Source organism: Neolamprologus brichardi, chromosome 1 (assembly GCF_056152115.1).
Source record: "Neolamprologus brichardi isolate AB-2024 chromosome 1, ASM5615211v1, whole genome shotgun sequence".
Classification (NCBI taxonomy): domain Eukaryota; kingdom Metazoa; phylum Chordata; class Actinopteri; order Cichliformes; family Cichlidae; genus Neolamprologus; species Neolamprologus brichardi.
This window is the reverse complement of record NC_142104.1, coordinates 5,939,064-5,960,175: the sequence shown is the minus strand read 5'-3', so window position 1 is coordinate 5,960,175 and position 21,112 is coordinate 5,939,064. Positions and strand designations below refer to the sequence as shown.

Genomic DNA, 21,112 nt, shown 5'->3' with positions numbered 1-21,112 from the left:
TTGTTAAATATATTTCACATGTCACAAATGAAGACTAGCTCATGAACCCTAAAGCAGAGAAAGTATGTGCTGACAGTGCATTACTGGATAGCTTGTGTCTCTGGCTCCCAGTTTACATAGTGATATAAAACGAAATGGCGTGAAGAGGGTGTCACTGTGTTAGCGAATGCATTAATACACAAGCTAAAGTTATGTATGCATGTGGGTCAAATGAATAACTGAACTGTTTGTTACCAATATTTATCATATCTGGTACATTTCATGTTGTTCATGCTGTCTGTTTTTGTTTTTTATAAATATATTTATTTTTTTAAACCATACATAGATTTCTGAAGTACAGAGCACTGTGAAATCAAACTTTGCTGATGCCAACAAGCCTGTGACAGCATGCACTGCACAATTTTACAAAATGATAGATTAAAAATATATGAAAAGAGACAAGTTTGACTCTGTAAAGCGCAACACAATTCAAAGATCAGAGTGGATAAAATAAAATAATAAAATGTTCTTAATATAAAGGACCTCCTTTCTAACAGTGCACAAATGAGAAAATTTAGTCTTAAATCTTTATTAGTGAGAAAAAAATTAGAATTTGAAAACCACAACAAAATTTTGTAGACCGCTGTAGAACCTTTGGAGCTCCACAGGAACAGCTCTTCTTAAAGTCACAAATGACTTTCTGGTGGCTGCATATAGGGGTGATTCTTGTTCTGTTTAACCTTAGTTCAGCCTTCAGTACCGTTGATAATCAAATCTTAATCCACCGCTTAAGTCACATGATAGGGATGTCTAGCTCCATCTTGGGGTCGTTCAATTCATTTCTGCAGATAGAACACTTTTGATGTCAGTGGGAAACTTTTGGTCAGCTGTAGCTAGATTATCATGCAGCATTCCGCAAGGATCTATCTTAAGTCCCTTGTTGTTTAACTGGTATATTCTGCCACAAGGCCATATTATAATTAGTTTGAAATCCATTTCCTATCATCTGTATGCAGATGATATTCAACTGTACCTTTATTCCAAACCTTATAGTCAGATAAAGTATCCATTCTAATGGAACTTCTTAAGGAAATTAATGGTTGGATGAATGTTATATTCTGGCTCCAGAGAGCATTAAGCCCCAAACTAGACATCATTTGGGATCTTTCTCATCCACTGTAAAAGCTACTGATTAAAATCTTGGGTTAATTTTTAATCAATTTTTGACTTTTCATGTTTACATCAAGTCTATGACCTGCTATTGCATTCTTTACTTAAGAAATATCGCTAAACTCAGGACTGTTGTCTCTTACAGAGCCCCGCAGGGGACATGGGAGAAAAAAAAAATTAAGACGGACTTTTGCGAAATCTCGCAAAACAAACTCGGGATCTCGCAAAAGTTTTAGCCGCATTCTTCGGAGGCCGCCAGCTCGAAGCCGACCGGGAGGTCGAGGCACGATGTGCCGGGAAAGCGGTGTTCCTCCCGGCTGTAGTAGGTCTCGACCTCCCGTTAGCTTCGAGCTAGTGGGTGTCAGATCTCCGAAAACGTCGGAGCACTTTTGCAAATATGTGATGTCTTGTAAACCGAGCAGGTATCTGACGTTTGAACAACTACATTCACGCCTCAAAATATCTTAAAAGTGTATTTTGTGACCCAGAAAGAGTAATATTACAACTAAGTAGCTGCCGCCATTGTTAGAATTCAACTTTTGCTAACCCTAACCCGAGTTTGTTTTGCGAGATCTCGCAAAAGTCCGTCTTAATTTTTTTCTCTCCCATGTCCCCTTTGGGGCTCTGTAGTCTCTAAAGATAAATTGGAGATGCTTTTTTATGCCTTCATTGCCTCTTGATTATAATATTGAAGGCTTCTTTAAATTGCCTTCAAGCTGTCCAAAATGCTGCTGCAAGGCTTTTAACTCACACTCACAAATTCTCTCATATCACCCCATTGTTAAAGAGTCTGCGCCGGCTTCCATTTAGTTTCAGATCTCAATTTAAAATCTTGACTCTTACTTTCATGGCCTGATGTGGAGAGGCCCCCCCTCATCGAGCTGCTTCATCCTTCAGTCTGCTGATAGTGGTCTTCTGGTGATTCCACGTACCGATCTAAAAGATAAAGGGGATTTTGCCTTTCAAACATTTGTGCCAAAACTATGGAGCAGTTTACCTCTCTCTCTTTGCACCCGTGACTCTGTGGCTTCTTTTTAAAGAAAAAAAAAAAACAGCTGAAAATGCACCTATCCAGATCTATCAGGCATTTGAATAATATGTTTGTGTATTATGGGTTGTTTTTTTATTCAATTGTATTTTAATATTGTAAGAATCTATTGAAGTGCATTACAATCTTAAAAAGTACTTATTTATTAACAGTAAAACATATGAAAAGTGTCACAGTCATTGGCAATGTGGTGATTCTCTGTAACAATTGCTCACAAGTGCAGAATTTCTTTAAGTTGTAAAACTCTGGTTACCCACTCTCCTTTGATTGCTGCAGCTATTTTGGATTTTTTTATATTTATATTTATAGCCTTTTTTTTAAGGCTTGCTTTGCTGGGTTTGCTCTGGGCTCCTCTATATGACGCTGAAGCTGGGAGGTCCACTATTCCCCCGCCCCTGACATTGAAGCTGTGAGGCGCATAGTGCTCTCTCTCTCATCTTATACTTATTTATTACATTTATCTGATTTGTTTATTGTGCTTTAAACAGAATCTTATTGGGGGGGGGGGGGGGGGTTGGGGGGGGGGGGGGTTGTTTTTTTAAATTTCATTTTTGTATTTTCCAACTGGTGATTTGAATCTGTTGATTCTTGATTTACCACCTAATTAATCAGTTAGAACGAGATGCTTTTGATATTCGTAACAAAGAGCTGCAGGAAAATACTTTACAGCCTAGAAAACAGGCGCTTTCTTCAGTGGCCTTTCAACTACTTAGCTGTGAGCAGATGATGACATTTCCAGTTTTGCAACTATTAACCCACCACTTCTTCTGTCTGTCTCCATCTTTTTTGTGTCTTTTTAGTCAAGACAACTATTTTGAACTACCAGAGTCCCACCACTGGTCTGTTCCCAGTAAAAACATGCTCTACCTGCAAAGAGGCAAAGGTCCGGGACTCTCTATACTGTGCTGCCAGTGCCTGGGCCTTGGCAATGGCATATCGGTTAGTATGCAAAATGCACACGCATGCAAAATAAACTGTGTAATATATGTTTGTTTATAAGTATGCAATAAGTCTTTTTCCAAAGTTTGTGTGGACTTAGGAAGCTGGCAACTTAGCTGTGTGCTAAAGATTGTCCTTTTTACCTAAAATTGTGTTACAAAACTCATAGAAAGCTCAACTTGACCAAAGCTGTTAGGCAGATTACCAACATGTACGTGTTTGTGGGTGAGTGTGGCTCCAAGATAAGCCCAGTTGTACTAACAAGTGCACACAATCCTTGAAATTTCTGGATGTTCTTGGAGTTTTATGAAAGCTCACCACACGCTTACAAGTTTCTAGATAAAAAAAAAAAAGTGTCACTGTTAGTTGTCTAGCTTGCAGTCAACATATTAGCTAGTTTCCTTACATGAATTGGAAGCTTTTTGGTAGCTTGCAAGCTGTATTTCCAAAAAAAAGAAATGAAGGGACACCCGGAACTGCAGAGGGAAGTACTGCAATCAAATGGCAGCTGTCAATCATATGATATATATCTTCTTTATAACATTACTAAGCAAAACCAACACCTCAGTATGCATGACCATGATAAGCAGTTCTTAAAAATAGAATAAAATATAGCTGAAAATATTAAATGCATTTCCAAAAAATATATTTTTTCACGCACCCAACCCAACAAGCTAGAGGGTGCAGGGTCTGTAATTGGTGCAATCATAGAATATGGGTAAACAGCTAGTGATCTGTACAAGTTAAAAACTCATGTTTATGTTCAGTTAGACTTTTATAAAGAACTCTTCGATTACTGTTGTGAGAGTATCTCAGACTGAAATCTAAATTCATGGTGAGTAGTGGAGGCGGAGGTCATAAACACAGATGGTTATTGCAGTGAGTCCAGTTTCTTGTGGGCAGAGGTCTTTCTTGCTGTTATATAGTGATAGATGGTTGCAGCATGTTGTGCTTCTGAATATGCCACTGACCCATAAACTCAGGAGTAGCTGAAAAACCAGTCTTATGTATTGCCTTTTTTCAGCATCACAGCAACGCTGGTGTAAAAGAAATACTAAAATAGATGGACAGCTCAGTTTGCAGGGCATTATATGAAAGCTGACCAAAAAGCCCCAGTTACATTGGTTTCACAGGTTTTCATGCTTACTGACCCTCATCTTTAATCTGCCTCTGTCATTTGGAGGCTTTGCTTTTTAACCACATAGGGGTTATTACTTCTAGAAGAACATTTCAAAATTTCACTGGGGCCACCAAACCCCTTTATCAATGTTCCCCTGTGTTGATGCCCAAATTCCTCTTAAGGGAAGAGCACTTCCACAAAATGAGCTTGTAACAGGGCACAGAAGAAGGGTGAGGGGCAAAAAGGATAAAGAGGAAGGAGAAGAAAGAGTGAAAGTGGAGATGCGGGAGTGGTAGAGGGGAGATTTAAGCTGGTCAGGGTTCGCAATGGAGAAGAAGAAGTGGAAGATGGCGAGAGAGGCAGAGAGGAAACTAGATGGAGGGGGAAGACGGAGGGAAAGAGCGGGGTAAAAATAGAGTGTACTGCAGTGATGTGACCAGAGGCAGATCCCAGTCATCAGTCATGGCTGCCTCCTATTAGAATTGTCACTGGGATTTAATTAAGATGATTCTCATCTGACAGGCTTGGATAGTGCCATTACTTACTTCACACCCAGATGCTGTGTGTGTTTGAGTATGTGTGTGTGAGAGTCAATGACAAGACTGGCAGTTGGAGTTACCACAAACTTCTATTTTAAGGAAACATGATAGCTTTTAATTGCAGTTTTGCCTGCTCACTTTTCTATTTGTTATAGAAACATTTTCTTGTTAATGACACTGGGTAACTCTAACTAACAAGTCCATGCAGTCAGTTTTGATGCACGGGGTCATGTCTTGAAGGCAGTCATTAATGCATTGTGTACCTCGGAAATTTTAAACAAGTATAACATCAGTGGCTTAGCTTTCCTTTGTTCTTAGCCAGAGTCATTACTAGCTTGACCTTTGTCAAACACATCTGACATCTGCCAGCCTCAGAAAGAATGAGCTGATTCGCACTGTGGTCGCTGCAACCGAGGAACAAAGTGGCATTTCACTACCAGTATTCATTTCAGGACTTTCAAAACTTTTCTTTTCTATACCTAACAGATTTAATTTAAAGCTGAATTGTTTCCCCGCAATTTGAATGCATTTTTCTATAGTGCATTCATTCCTTTTCTTGTTAATTTGCATTCACTATTAAATGTGAATTGTGTAAATTGTTAAGAGCTTCTGTTGGTTTATCAGCACTGATGACTAATATACTTCAAAATCAGTACTACGTGTAGGAAAGTCTAAAGAGAAAGAAAAATCACAGTTCACAGTATGATCATTATTTCATAGCTATAGGTAACTGAAACAGCCAGACGACCATTGTATTTAGTCTTGGGTTAAGCAGTTTGATCTTCTCAGCAGTCCTGGCCAACTGACAGCTTTAATGGAACAAAATGATTGACCATTACTACTCTTCCAGTCCTCATCAGATCAGGATTTGTGTTGTCAATGTCAAAATCACATGGTAGTTCTCTGTATCACAATAATATTTAGGATGGATCCACAATCCTATTGATGAAATATGGGCTAGGCAAACATTTCTAGCTTAATGAATGCAAAAGTTTGGCTTGATCTGGGTTATGTCAACCTAAACCTGATTCACATTTTTATTTTTTTATCTTTCTTACCCCAAAAAGGGTTCAGCAGGTTATTTATTATTTGTTATTTGCTTAAACCTGGGAACAAAATGGCTTGACTAAAAGGTAGTAAGGAATTAAAGACTTATTATTTACCATTATTTATTATTTATTAAGCTGGTTCTGCTGTTCTGCTTCTCTTTCACTCATATTTTATTTGAATAAAATAACAGTTTAGACAGTTCTACAATGTATCAGATCTTCTGACTACTTGGACTTTTTTTTGCCCCGAAAAACATGTCCTTCATATTAAGTTGTGAGATCTCTGCTGTTACTTTAGCACATTTAAGGAGTAAGAATACTGACCAAAAGACCAACTGTGACTCTGAGGCCCAGTTGGTAATATTTGCCATTTTTAAAACAAAAGGAGTTGCTGTAGGTGACTGTTTGTCTTCATGTGTTCGGCCTTTGTTCCCTGCCCTTCAGACGCATCGATGATGACATGGGACGAACTCACGAGTTGGAGCATTCTGCCATCAAGTGCATGAGAGGAATTCTCTACTGTTACATGAGACAGGCCGATAAGGTGAGTGCTTTATCCTGGCTGAGTAGAGCTTCTGCATGTTTGCATAAAAACACCCCCGAAATTACACACTGCGTTGCAGATCAAAGGTATATTCCTGCTCATCAAAGCCTCTTAGTGCTACAGCCTTGGACACATCTGGTTCCTCTTTCATATCACAACAAATAACAAAAGGAGCCAGCTGATTTAGTCCCGAGGGCTTAATAACCAGCAGTCTCCTAATTTCCAATGACTTTTGCTCCGAAGGAGGAAAATTTCACGCCACCTCTACTGAAAACTGATGAATGTGTAGAGTAGGCTGTGAATGAGGGGAAAAAATGGCAAACCACGTTATGTATTCAAAGAAAAGCCAGATATGTCTCCTGAATATTTATTTTTTTTCCTCGTTGAGCACATTTTTTAATAGAGCAGCCTGCTGCGTCCCTGTGTATCTGCACGTATATGGTGTGCACCGTTGAAAGACATCCTCTTTCATCTTGCCTCGACCTTGACGATCCAATTTAGGGGAGAGAGTTTCTGTGTCTTAATTACAAAGCTGTGTTTACACAGTTAATTACACAGAACAGCTTTCGTTATGGCCCCGTCACCAACGCTTACGAAGTACATGGCATTTTTATGGAAACTGTGACATGGGGGCACTGCAGGGCAAATATCACAGAGCAAATGCAGCAGCTGTGCCCCACTGATTAGATAAGATAGTGTATGAGAAAGAAAAGGATATCTTTTATTTAACAATTACAGTTTTCTTAAAGGAAAAATTTCTACCTTTGCCATTGATAAACAAATGAGGTGGCTGTTTATGTTTATTTAAATAAACAATGCTTAAAATACATTGTTTAAAATGTCACCAGATCTTTTCTCTTCCTTCAAATAATCAATTTCTGTATCTTTAAACAATGTCCTGAGGTGCTTTAACTTAATTATAACAAATAAATAAATATAATACTTGTGTGTTTTCCTCAAGGAATTGGACAATACTGCAGGAGAAACTCATGAAACAGAGCTAGTGAACAACAGATACAACATGCTATATAGATGTTCTGCTTTTATGCTGATTTGCATTGAAATTCAGGCAGCGTTATGATCCAGAACAATATTTGTTAATACAAATTTTTATATATGCAACAGAGGAACTCACTGTCCAGGCTTATTAAGGCTGCAAACAACACTCTTTTCCATTTCTATATTTAACTAACACCGGCCTTCTTGTGTTCCTGTGACATCCCTATCCTTAATACGTACATACAGTGGTGTAAATTAAGTTCTTTGTGATTAAGAAATAAAAAACTCTAGATGGCCCCGTGTGGAAAAAGCGATTGCCCCCTAAACCTGATGACTGGTTGGGCCACCCTTAGCAGCAGCAACAACAGCTATTCAGGGATTTGCAATAACTGTCAATGCTGTGGAGGAATTTTGGCCCACTTACCATTATTGCTAATCCAACATCTATTTCTTTAACATATTTTAAGTCATTTTTTTGTCAGTTCAGGACCCTGCAACTTTAAGATAAGATAAGACTTTATTGATCCCACAACGGGGAAATTTTTGTGTCACCTCAGCTCAGGTACAGATATCAGAAGGAAATACAAATAAGTACAATCAATGAAAAAAGTAAGATAATACACTATATACAATGGTAGCATACACAGTATGTGATTATGGATATGGTTGGAAATATGGAAGACATAAACTATAACCACTACTATGCCTGTTTATAGACATGTACACACACACACTTTTACTTTTACTTTTGTTTTTTTGTTTTTTATAATTTTTTTTACTGTGCTCCGAATGCTAATTATGTGCCAGTGGCTGCTGGAACACTAAATAGGCCAATAAGTCAGTGTTTTTGTATACGGCTTGTTACACTGCCTGAAGAGACCAAAACATTGATCAATTCAGGGATATGGTCACAGATCTAAGCGTAAAAACGTGAGCTGATCATTTAGTCGTGATCATCTAAACCAGGGTTGTCAAACTGAAATACACAGTGGGCCAAAATTCAAAACTGGATCAAAGTAGCAGGCTAACATTAATATTCATTGGAAAAAAATCCAAAGGAATCTTTTCTTATGGACTCAAACAAGTTTTGCTGAAAAACTGAGTATGGAACAAGCAAAGCTTAATACTAAACAATATATATATACCTTATATGAACGTGTGTATATATATATATATATATATATAACTTAATATTGCACACATGCAAAATCGAAATTCCAATTAAATAACACATCAGTGGAATTCATTTCTTAAATAAAAATTGTGTTTGCAGCCTTCTGAATTAAATTTTATCATTTTATCATTTATGAAATTTTCATCATATTCTGCCACCTGTCCAGAAAGCTCCTGTTTTCTGCCTTTCTTTTTGCCATTTTGGGATAGGTAGCATGGCAGTATTTGCATGGTTGCTATGACTATGGTCAACAGAGGAGAGGGTGCTAATGGGTCCTGTCATGACTGACGCGCCAAAACACCAACAGAACATTCTGGGAATTGTAGTATTAGCAGTACATGAACTGTATAATACCAGTAGGCCAGTTCTAATAGTAATTTTGTATGGCTTCGCGGGCCAAATGTAATTAGGTTATGGGCCAAATTTGGCCCGCGGGCCAGAGTTTGACACCTATGATCTAAACAGTTTTTGAGCTCACTGTATCCCTTTAACATGACTTGGTTTTGAAAATGAAAGTCATTTCCTTTTCAGCGAGAAATGATAAGGAATTGCAGTTAATTGACTTGATGAGATGCAAGAGTTTTGTGCGTAGCTAAAGATGGAAAATAAGTGCATGAAAGTGGACTGTTAAAACAGCAGGCGTTGAAGTAGTTTGCTAAATTGAAGCCCATATTGGCGCATTGCAGCACTTGAAACAATAAGCAAGATCAGGGGCCTCTTCAAATATCCCGAGAGTGGAGCCACTTGACACTGTGGCTCTGCAGGAGCAGGAATCAGGGAGACCACTACACAAAAGCAAGTTTTATAGAAACATAAACAACAGCAACCCCTCTTATTCTGTACACATATGCACATAAGCATTACTCACTATGGGATGGCAAGAAATGGAGCAGTTTCAGTGAAAGTGGGACAGCGTGTCTCCACTATGACCTGACTATATAGCAAAATAAAGAGGGGGGGAAAAGCTGGGAGGGGACAAAAGAACCCAAATAAAAGAGCTCATAGTGTAAAGTACAGTAGATAGAGAGCTAGAAGTAAGAAAGAAGGTAGGAAGTAGAAAAAAATGGAGACAACAACGAGGGATTTAATGATAGAGAGAGCAGTAGAGAAAAGAAACGAAGGAGGTAAAAATGGGACAAAGGGCCAATTATTTATAACTGTGCGACAGGACAGGCGGCCCATCTGTGATTTGGTGTGTAGTGGAGTCGATGAAGCAAACACATGCGAAGCCATCAACAAACCACCGAGGACAAAGCACAACTAAAATGTTGTACATGTCTTGTTTTAAACAGTGTTATCACTTTGGTTGCCATAATCTGGCCCTTATGTGGTCCCGAGCAGAGATGTTTGTACTGTAACGTGTATCTGCGTGTGGTGTTGTTCCCTGATTAAACTCTTCACTCTTTATCAGGTTATTTTATTAAAAACCAAAACAAAAGAACAGATTATGTGCAGCATGTATGACTGGAGTGGGGATGAACTCTTGCAGCCAGGATTGTAAACATTTAACTGTTTTGAAACGGCTTAAAAATGTTAAATGTTAGTTTCTTTAAACCTTTTGAATCATATTTGTATGGGTATAATAGATTGAAGTGCATAGATTGAAAAAACAGTGCAGGCAGATGGTGGTTAAGATTTAAGTAGCTGATTAAATTTAAGCAGCAAGACTAACTGAAGTGAAAAAGCTGCAAATAAAGCTAGAATAAGCTGAAGTGGCAATTGAAATGGAGGAGGCAAAAAGACAAACAAACAAAGACAGACATTTAAATGGCCTAAGACAAAGGAGCCAGATGTGGAAATCCACTGACTTCTGTTAAGTAAGACTCAAGTTTTTGCCTTAACTATATGCAGACCAATTATGCTTACATTATCATCACCCTTCACCCCAGCCTTTGGAGCCAGGAAAAAACTCTGGAAGTTGATGGGTCAGCAAAAGTGAATGCAGTAAAAGAAGTTCAGTTTGACAGATTAAATATAAAAAACAAACATGCTGAAAGGAAGTGAAGTGTAATTTCATTTTTTTTCCCATTCACAGCAGTTATCTCAAGATGCCTGAGAAAATTATAGAAAACCACAGTTGGAAAAAGGAAATCCCGGGGATGTGGGAATCTGTCGTGACAAGTTTACGTGGGGGAAAGAGAAGAATGGACAGAAGAGGATAGAGAAACAAGAAGCAGCATTGAAGTTGATTCGCTAGAATTGACATATATAGAATTAGAGAGGAGTGGAGGTGCCATCTCTGCCTTAAGCAGTGCAACCATAAGAGACATGACAGACATTACAGTGTGTAAAGAAAGCTCATCACCATGTTTGACTCAAAAGGTTTCGGTTGATATGTTTTTGAATTTGAAGGCTACTCTAGTATAGCTAGAGTTTCTTCTAGTAACCTCTGTGGGGCCATGGATGTCTCTCCCTTTGATTTTCTCTCTCCCTCCCTTTACCCTGGACCTTTTTTTTTCATCCTTTCATCTCTCTCTCTTTTTCTCTCTCTGTGCATCTCTGTTAGGTGGAGGAGTTTAAACAGGATCCTAGCCCCTCAAAGTGTCTGCACTCTGTATTCCATGTGGACACCGGAGATGAGGTTTACTTGCACGGCGACTACCACCACCTGCAGGTCAGCCAGCAAGCAGACAAGTGAAAAAATGGGGCAACTAACAACTTCAATTGAATTCTTCGTGCATACACCTGTGTGTTTGATGTGTGTGTTTTACCTAGGGGTTTTACTGTATATTGTAAAAAATGTAGAGTAAAATTTGCCACCCTGGTATTTTATTTTGTGTCACATATTTCAGCGGTCCCCAACCCCCAGGCCTCGGACTGGTACCGGTCCGTGAGTCGTTTGGTACCGGGCCGCGAGAGTTGAGGCTCAGGTGCGAAATGTATAGTTTTCAGGGTTTTTATCGGTTTTCAGCGTTATTTTGTTATCGTTTTTATCGTTTACTCGGTTTTCCTTGGTCTTTTCACGTGTGTTATGAATAAATTTTCTTTTTTTCTCTACCGGTACTAGTTTTATTTTGTTGTATTTATCCGCGACACCTTAAAGGCCGGTCCGTGAAAATATTGTCGGGCATAAACCGGTCCGTGGCGCAAAAAAGGTTGGAGACCGCTGACATATTTAATATAACTTTAGGAAAAAATGAGGTCAGAGAAGAGGGTCCGTAGTAAGTGAACCTTGCTAAAGATGAATGAACAACAGGATGAATAAAATAGACAATCAATCTCTTTGTGACAGGTTTTGTTTCAAGTGTTTTGAGTGGGGGGGGGGGTTTCCATTAAAATGTCTCATTTCCTCAGCCCCTCTGCCTGGCATGCATAGATGCCCAGAAAAATGACTTTCTCCGAGAAGTGCTTGTGCACTAAATTGGCACTAAAACGGCTTGTTCCTCTATCAGTGGTATTAACAGAGGTCAGTTTGGTGTGTAGCATTTGAATGGAGAACGCATTTCTAGTGAAGGGTGGCCAATACATCAAGAGAGCTAGAGAGAGAGAGAGAGAGAGAAATTGAAATAAAGCTGCAAGGTTAGTTGCCTGTGAGGGGAGAAAAAACATTCAAAAATGTAAAACAGGTAATAACTTATTTATTGATTATTCTATTTTTTCCAGCAACTTCACCATTGTTGATGATTTCCAATGTCAAAAGTTTAATAGCTGCTGTAAAGTCCGTCTCATTCTCTGCACTGTGCGAGAAATTGAAGCAAATTTCTAAGTATGAAGTTATTATACGGTGTATGTGCAAATGATAGTAATTGCTTTGATGGCATCTTATCCACTCTACTTCCCTCTGTCACCTCTACAGATCGATGCCGTTTCTTTATTCCTGCTGTACCTGGTGGAGATGATCTGCTCGGATCTGCAGATCATTTTCAACACCGACGAGGTAAACACGGCGTTAAAATGACTGCGGTTTTGAATATTAGGATCTAAATGTTGGCCTGTTTATCGCTACATTTTCTAAACTGTGAAGCAGACGCAAATAGTGTCAATCTCTGGTCTCACTTGCTGTCAAGGTTAAATGTACTGATTATGATTATAAACTGCATGAAAAATAACTACAGAGTTTATTTTGTTACATTTTAACACTTTGTGGATTTTCCATGGTGTTGTGCATCTATGACAATGTTGTATTTTAAAAGATCTCACAGCTTGTCTAATCTTTGGATTTTTTTTTTTGTGAAATTCTGCATTTATTCTAAAATACATCACGATATAGTTTAAATGATCTAAGTAATCTGATGCTACCTTCTGAAGGTTGAGCTAGCTGCTGTAAAGTAAGACCAAAGGGTCTCTAAAGCCAGTTAGATATATCCTAAATCCCCTACAGATATCCTAGAGCCGACACAAATGCAGGATCAGGGGACAGTATCTCACTTTTATAGCTTGGCTCACATTTATGCTCTTGCTGAGCCGCTCAGTTGACTTTCAGCAGAGAAACGTTTAGATGATTTCATTGTGGAAGCTTAAATAGCCTCCTGAGAATCGAACCGGTAACGTTGTGTTTGGCAACACACCAGCCCTCTATTACTGTAAAGCTGAACGGTCTCTTGTAGTTTGATTTATCTGTTGGTGTCATTTTTTTTTGCCTTTTTTATGTTTGGCTCTAAATAAAACAAGAAGGCAACTTGGCTGTTAAGTTTACACACTGTGCTGTTTATTATGTGGCCCGCAGGAGTATTTGGAACGTCATTAATTCTGTTAGTTTTTACAGCCTGCTCAGCTTTACTTACCGCCACAGAGCAGTGAAATTTGTGCCCCTGGTAAAGGAATCCATTTGTTTACTAAATTGAGCTTATCTTAAGAAAGTAAGGACATGGTGAAACATTATACCGCTAACCAATTAGTGAGCGTACGCACACCTCCCAACCCAGTCATCTCTCATTTTTCTCCATTTCTTACTCTGAACAAAGCAAATTGACAATGTAACTTTTTTATGAGGGCAGTCCTGTTTGTGCAGCAACCTTAATTTGCATGGTTAAACAGTGCTTATTAGGTTGTGTAATACAAACCGAAGCACGCCGCCCCCAATCGCACATTAACAAACATCAGATGCACGGAGCATAAGGGTTTGAGATTAGCTTTCTCACTGAACACTGTTTGAAATGTGTTTCATTTGGACTAATCACATTATTAGAGTGTTTATTAGTTTGCTGTTAGCTGTCACTGCTTGTGAAGTCCATCGGTGTTCACTTGACTGAGCTGGAAGCTGCATTGCAGTATATTTTTTTTTCTTAGAGTGGCATAGAAAGGCTGGTGCATGTCCTCTGAGAAGATACACTATCGACCTCCTCCCAGATGCCATTTTCAGTTTCATGCAGCATGAAATGGAGCGACTCATTAGCCAGTTTGTATGTCTGGGGTGTTGTTTTTTTTTCCACACAGGAGTATATGTGAGAGCTGCTGGCACATGGTAAAAGCAGAAGCACATGTAGTGTGCTTTTGCCAATGTGCCCATGTTCCCAAATAGTCAGCACCCCCCCCCCCACAAAAAAAGGGGAAAAAAAGCAGAACTGGCCAGGATGGTTTTCTAGCAGCAGGGAGACAGAGGGGCTCATTTGGCCGACGGGCAGTAACATTCATTAAGATACCATTAAGATACTAAAAAGTTCCCCTCGTTAATCACTCTGCTCATAAAACCCCCCAATAAGAGACCCGGCAAACACCTTTCCCTCTTTCCCAGCCTCATCTGCTCTGCCCCCTCTCTCTCTGCCCATCCTCACTGCCTGGCCTATTTAAGACCTGCACAGGTTCTGTCTTTCTCTTTCAGCTGTTCTACTCTCATCTCTCAATTTCCCTCCACCACTTTGTCATTTTAGATTAAATCTACCGTCACTCAAGCACATACACCAGTGTGCTGGCACATTATATGTTTCACTTTTTAGTTGATTTTTTTTCCTATATGTATACTGTGTAATTTTGCAGGAATCTGCGTGGGCCAGATGCTAGTTATAAGAAACATCTGAAATCGGCTAACTGCAATTTTAAACATTTCGATGCCGCTGTAATGTTTGGTGGAATCAACAACACTACTGATGAGTTTTTAGAGCCTGTATCTAAAGGGTGGCATTTGTTTTAAGTTGAATTTGTAAAGTGTGTTGATTTAGTGTCTTTATAGTTATGGCTAGCTGACAAGGCAATGAAGCTCCAGCTTCACATACTGGTGCTCTATCCTGTTTAATTACAGTCTCGCCATAGGGTCAGTTTCACCTTGAGCATGGATTAGAAATCAGCTTTCTTTTTCACCGTAGTAACCTTTGTAATGAGAGAGTTATACTCATCACCCCAGATCAGTATCAAAGGTCATCTATCAATGAATCCAGACGTTCATTTATATATATATATACATGTGCGTGTGTGCGCGCACAGCTGCATTTTACATTATGTACTGCGATTCCACTTTCTTTTTGGACACATCTTCTGTCTCTTGCCCCGTTTATGCATACATGGGCGTGTGTGTGTGTATACTCTGTGTATGCAGGTTGCATAAACACAGTATGTTGCATTTTTTCCGAGTGTCCCATGTATGTTTGTTTTCTACATGCAGGTTTCCTTCATCCAGAACCTGGTTTTCTGTGTGGAAAGAGCATATAGGGTACCTGACTTTGGCATGTGGGAGAGAGGCAGCAAGTACAATAATGGCAGCACTGAGCTGCATTCCAGGTCAGTAAAAAGATCACACAAAAAAATTCTCTCCACACTCTCGTTTTTTTTTTTTTACTTTCTTTTTCTTTTCTCTATACTTTTACCACTTTTGTAGTACTGGTCAGAATATGTCCTGTATGCAGGGTGCTGCAAAAGTCCTAAAACTCTTAAATTACATACCTGAAATAAGGTCTGTGGGAAAGATGTAACACCAGAAAAAAGATGTGAGAATGTGTCAAAGATTCAAAATAAATGTTTTTAGAGCAAACCCATATTTCATGGTTAGCACAGTTGTCTCACAGCAAGAAGGTCTCGAGTTCACTTCCATCATCAGGCCGGGGTCTTTCTGAGTGGGTTCTCTCCGGGTACTTCACCTTCCTCCAACAGTCCGAAGACATGCAGTTTTTGGGGTTAGGTTAACTGGTGATTCTAAATTGCCCTTCGGTGTGAATTGTTGTCTGTCTCTATGTGTTAGCCCTGCGACAGACTGGCAACTTGTCCAGGTTCTACCCTGGATCTCGCTTTAAGACAGCTGGGATAGGCTCCAGCGCCATCCGCAGCCCTGAAATGGACAAAGGGAAGAGAATGGATGGATATATTTTACATATATTTAATATGCTAAATGTGTCACTTAAGAGTTGCCATTTTACACATCCACTCGTCTAATGCATTAGGATGCATTTGGAGTCATTTTTTGTGTGTATCTGATGAGTAGACCAATATCGAGTCACCTTCCACCACCTTGTCCACCCACACCTGAGGGAAATGCGTCACTCTTTAGCTGGTAAATTCTTCACTGTGCTCACCTTAGCTGCTCATGTTTTTTTTCTTTTACCCTTTTTTTTTAATCTTAGCAGCTGTTGCTTTAAATTGGGGATTGAGCAGTGGGTTTAGCAGTAAACTGAGGTGCCTACTGATGAGTCACAAGAGAGAAACAATAGTTTTTTTAAAAACGCAACAGTGCTTAAATGCTCCATGGGCCAAGAGAAACTATACCTTGATACTCTTCTAGTTTTATAAATACACCTGTTAAAACAGATCTTTTAGTTTTACTAAAGTATTACTTTGGTTTCCTTCTTATGTAACTGCAAATCATATTTGCCTGGGCCCTCTGTTTCTGTCTCACTGACGGTGAGTGCAGCACTTGGAAAAACAACAATGATGTAGAGTGTTCCATCTTCTTGAAATTAACTACAAAACCTCTAATTATTTCAGATTTTTAGTAACAGGGCTCTGAGTCAAGTTTATTTGTAATATCTGTGTTTTAATTCACTAGATTGTTAAATTCTAATGGTTTTTGCCAATGACTGTAGGAAACAGTCATTGGTTTTTGCTTATAGAGAAAACAACTATAGCAAGAAGGACTCTTATCTATTCAATCTTCTTTTTCTTTCCTGTCCATATAAATAAATCAGTGCCAAACAATAAATGTAAAAACACTGTATTTCCTGCAGGAAGCAGCAGAAATGTGGGAACATGTAATGCTTTTCTTTATAATCAAGTCTATTTGATCTAGAGAGGCGTTTGTCGGGTCAGTGTGTACTGATGGAAATGTCAAATCATCACAAGTTGGTTGCTAAAAAAAATGTCAGTCAGCAAGTAAATAACCTATATTAAAAGAAAATGTAATGGACCAGCCATCTGAATGGTTAACTTCCATGCAGATAAGGATTTGGAACAACCTGTTCAAACACCAGCACTATTCCGTGCTGACTTTTTGTTACGTTTTCCCTAACTGATTTATCATCCAAGGTCAAACCGGCCTTCCTCTCCTCGCTCGGTTTCTTGATAAAGATCCTCAATTTCTGCTATTGCTTATCTCTGAAAAGCATGTCTTTTTTTTTCTTTCTCCAACAATCCAGAGCTATTGGCACCAGCCTGTCAAGATGTCGTCAAGAAAAGATAACAAATTCAGTGTATTGAGTGCTGTGTCTTCTCGTGTTTCTATGCTTTTGGATTCCCCCAGTTAATGAGTTGGCTTATATATGTACTTTTGTATTAATTACCATGGCGTATCCAAAAACTAAACAATTCAGAATGGCTCCATGGAAACACGATCTCTATAATAATTAAACTCCATATTAGAACCATTCCTCAACTGTCACGTCCGGCTTCGAAACACGAATATGTCTCTAAGCTCACAGGGTTCCCAATGGATCGTTCCTGAGCAGTTGGTGGTTCTGTCAACTGCAGAATCACAATGAGTTTGTCCATTTTTAATCAAGTAAAGAAAAGTCGGTGTGTGTGGATCAATACTGAACCACTGTATGTAAACACACCTACTCTCAGAGTAGCAGAAGACTGTTGTACAGTCTGCAGCAATATTTTCATCATGCGAATCCTTATCTCCACCTGTCAACCGACATGGTTGCATCATCATTTTACTCTGGTCCTGATTCCAAGCATCACTTTTTTTTAACACCCTGGGTTTCCACAGAGCTTTAAAGCATTCTATGTACATGTGAGGTACTGTCAGGATTTCTGACCACTGCTGTCAGTTTGCGCGTGTTTGTGTATCTCTGTGCGTTACACAAAACTACTTTCAGCAGAACTCTTTTAGAGGCTAAATTAGCCTCCCATCATCTGTACTAATGCTTTTTAATATGTCAGCACATCTACCACCAGTCAGCGGCAAGTTTCCTGCATTTTTTCCCTTTCTCCTCTCTGTTCTTTTCTAGGGAAATCTTGGTAGGGTAGAAAGGGAAACAAAATGACAGTAAAATTGATTCGCATTTAGGCTGCATTGCAATCACAGTAGCCAGCCACTGTGAAATGCACTATGTTTTTTTTTTCTCTCCTCTCCATCATCCATTATCGAAAGTAGACCACAATCTCAGGAGCCTTCAGCTTTATTGAATCCTAACAGATAGCCATTTAAGATTCAAATGTGATTCAGAAGGCTTTTTGGTGAACCTTGGGGACTTTTGACATTTTTAAAACACATTTGGTTCACGTTGCATCATTTTTTCTGCTTTCTTAAGAATGAAAAATAATATATTCTTAAACTGATCAATGTTAGTTTGAATTATACTTGCTTATTGTATGTTTTGGTGAAAGTTTGCAGTTTCTTGTTTTTTTCAGCTCTGTGGGCCTTGCTAAAGCTGCACTGGAGGCCATCAATGGATTCAACCTGTTTGGAAACCAGGTATTTGATTCCCTGACTTCTTATACTTTGCCACCTCTTCTGAACTCACATTGATTTGTCTCCTGTCTAACTGTGCCACCAGGTAGTAGACTGCATTATAGCCCATTCAAATCTCTAGTTATCCTAGCTGGGTGCAATGTCACCCCGATGACCAGCCTGAATAGTAGAAAACTGCAGTTTATTTACAGGTAGACAGCATCAGTGTAATTAGTGCCGCTGTCACTGTAGCAAGATTGCTTCTCTGAGTGGACGATTGATCAGGAAAGTATGTTTGTGCATGTTTGTGTTTGTCTCAGCAAATTGTTTGTGCTTCTACAGACTGTGATCGATGGCCACAGTTGAATCAGGTTTCCCTCCAAATTTCAGAGGCTGTTTTTCTGTGTGCAAAGTCCATTAGTGGATATGTTTCTTATTTATTTATTACATTTTTTAGGAGAAGAAAACAGAGACATTCATTATACCTGCTAATGGATTGGAAAATGAAGCCTTCCACTTAGCAAGCTTCCTCTCTTATTATCTTTTCTTCTTATTTTCTTCACTCGGGTATTTGCCCAGAATGGTTTGTGTGGCAGTTCTCTCCATTTAAGATCAGACTGTTTATCTTCTCATCGTATGTGGCTGTCGGGTATGACCGTAAAGTTGCTGTTTGTGTTTCTCTTCTGAACATCTGCAAAATAAAGGATTTAACTGTGCCTGAAAATGGATTTTGTCATTGAGCTCAAGCTTGTTGAAAGAATCAATTTATAGAGGTAGCTGCTTTATGGTCCATGCTGTATGGGGCTTCTGTACATGAGAGAGAATGAGTGTGCCTGTCTCTGTCGGTCTCGTGCCCCTTTGTGGGAATGCTACAAGCTTTGCAGTTGCTTATTAATGATCTCTATCAATCTTGATGTCCCAGCTGACGCTCATCCCTCAAGCACCAAATGTAGCTCCTTCCTCTCGACGCCCTAAACCGGAACATTCAGTACACTCTTAACTCTTCTATCATACTTTTGCACACTCTTGTGGCTGTATATCACAGTTAGCCTTTGTATTACATGGACAGACACGCATCCTTCAGTTTTGGAAAAGTCACACCCGACCCCTCACCACAGCCCCCTCAAAGTCACACTGTGAACGCATGATAGAAGCCTCTCGGTGTGACAAATTGAACTGGGCGGATAAAATTGATCTCACACGAGGAGAATCCTTCAACTTTAAAGCCGGTCTTTAAATTCACAGTGCTGTTTACACACGGCTCTACAATCAAATCCCAACACATTCTAGTTTTTCTCAAGGGACTGTCACCTAATTTACACCGTGTCAAGAGCGGGGATAAAGCAGAGCCAAGCACACGCCTAACAAAGTCCAGAGTAATATATTTCTGTAAATTAAATGTATTTCATACATATATCAGTGCATAGAAAGTGGTGCCAAGTTGAAGTTCAAAGTAAATCATTATAGTGTCTTTAAAAAATGGGCTTTAAATAATTGACATTCAATCAATGTTCATAGCAGACCATAAAAAATCCCAATGACATCAGTGGTTTTTTTGAGAGGCGTGAGTCAAATCCTCACAGTAGGTGGAAGGATGGTTGTATTGAGAAAAACCTGAAAATAATTTATATTGACAGATATTTGCCTTCAAAGACTATCAAAGACTGCAGGTTATAGTCAACTCATTTTTTTTGCTTTTCTTTTCTTTTTTTACATCAGATCACTCATGAGGATGCATAGTGATAGATGCACAAGGAACAAGCAGTGCTTAGTTTTCTAAAATCAAAGATTGTTTGAAGAAAACCTTAAAACAGCATCCACTGCTCAAAAAGGGTTGAGCTGTTGCACTGAGAGTATTCTACAGTTTGTCTTCTCTTGTTTTTCACTGACTTCTCTTAACTCATTGCCTAGTTTTTTTTATATTGCTTAGTTCTGTTGCAAGAGATATTATGCTACAAATATACAGTGCATATTCAAACTTATTTTTTATTTTTTGTAAAAGAAGTAAATAGAAAAATGTAGTAGTTAAGGCATGATAAGCTGGTCTGCTTCTGCTTAAAAAATGTGACTAAATAAAAGAAGACAAAATGGCTCAAATCTAAAAGGCAAAAACACTCATTTTACATGCTTGCTTTGTGGGTTAGTGTTTTTATACGTTGCTTTTCTAACACTCTGTTTTCTTATGTGGGTTTTTTTCATTAACTTGTCACACAGCTGTCTACACTGGTGGCTAGCAATTCACTATGTATGCACTATGTAAATTTCTAGAGGAAAGCTTGCTGATTTGACTAAAAGCCCTGGCCAGATGTGTTTTTTCTTTCTTTTTTTTTTTAGAAATAAAAAACGCGACATTGGAAATATTCATACATAATGCATCTGACTTGCATTAGAAACTGCTTAGCAGTTTGGGGGAATTGCCCACTTGGTTTCATATAAGCACTGCTGATGGATGGATGGATGAAGTGCAGTGGACTGTTTTTGTTTTTTTTTTTAGAACCTGAAAAATGGTTTGATTGCTTCTCTTACTGAGTAAAAAGCACAAAATGTTCCCCCCCTTCCTCTCATGGAAGTGTTTAAGTGCTCTGGATGGACAAACTGCATCGTGGTAGTAGCCTAGTGCTTCATTTTTGTACAGGGAGACTTTTAAAGTGATCGGATGACTAGCTGTTGTTTAAGCACTCCCACACTGCACTTCAATAACATGAGCAATCCAAATATATCTGCCTGGTTTTACAGCAAAACAGTGTTTTGATGTGTGGAGGTGTAATACCGGAGGCTTTGAAGCCAAATAATT

The 21,112-nt window shown here is 39.0% G+C and overlaps 1 protein-coding gene across 3 annotated transcripts in view; it reads left to right on the top strand.

Moving 5' to 3' along the window:
* The window catches only part of phkb (phosphorylase kinase, beta), a 101,468-nt gene that overhangs the window by 18,281 nt on the left and 62,075 nt on the right, over positions 1-21,112 (top strand). For all 3 annotated transcript variants that reach the window (XM_087843476.1, XM_087843397.1, XM_087843432.1), the window contains 6 exons: positions 2,998-3,136; positions 6,289-6,388; positions 11,068-11,175; positions 12,358-12,438; positions 15,100-15,215; positions 18,279-18,342. In XM_087843476.1, the coding sequence (XP_087699602.1) occupies positions 2,998-3,136; positions 6,289-6,388; positions 11,068-11,175; positions 12,358-12,438; positions 15,100-15,215; positions 18,279-18,342 (608 nt within the window). The remainder of the gene's footprint in view (positions 1-2,997; positions 3,137-6,288; positions 6,389-11,067; positions 11,176-12,357; positions 12,439-15,099; positions 15,216-18,278; positions 18,343-21,112) is intronic.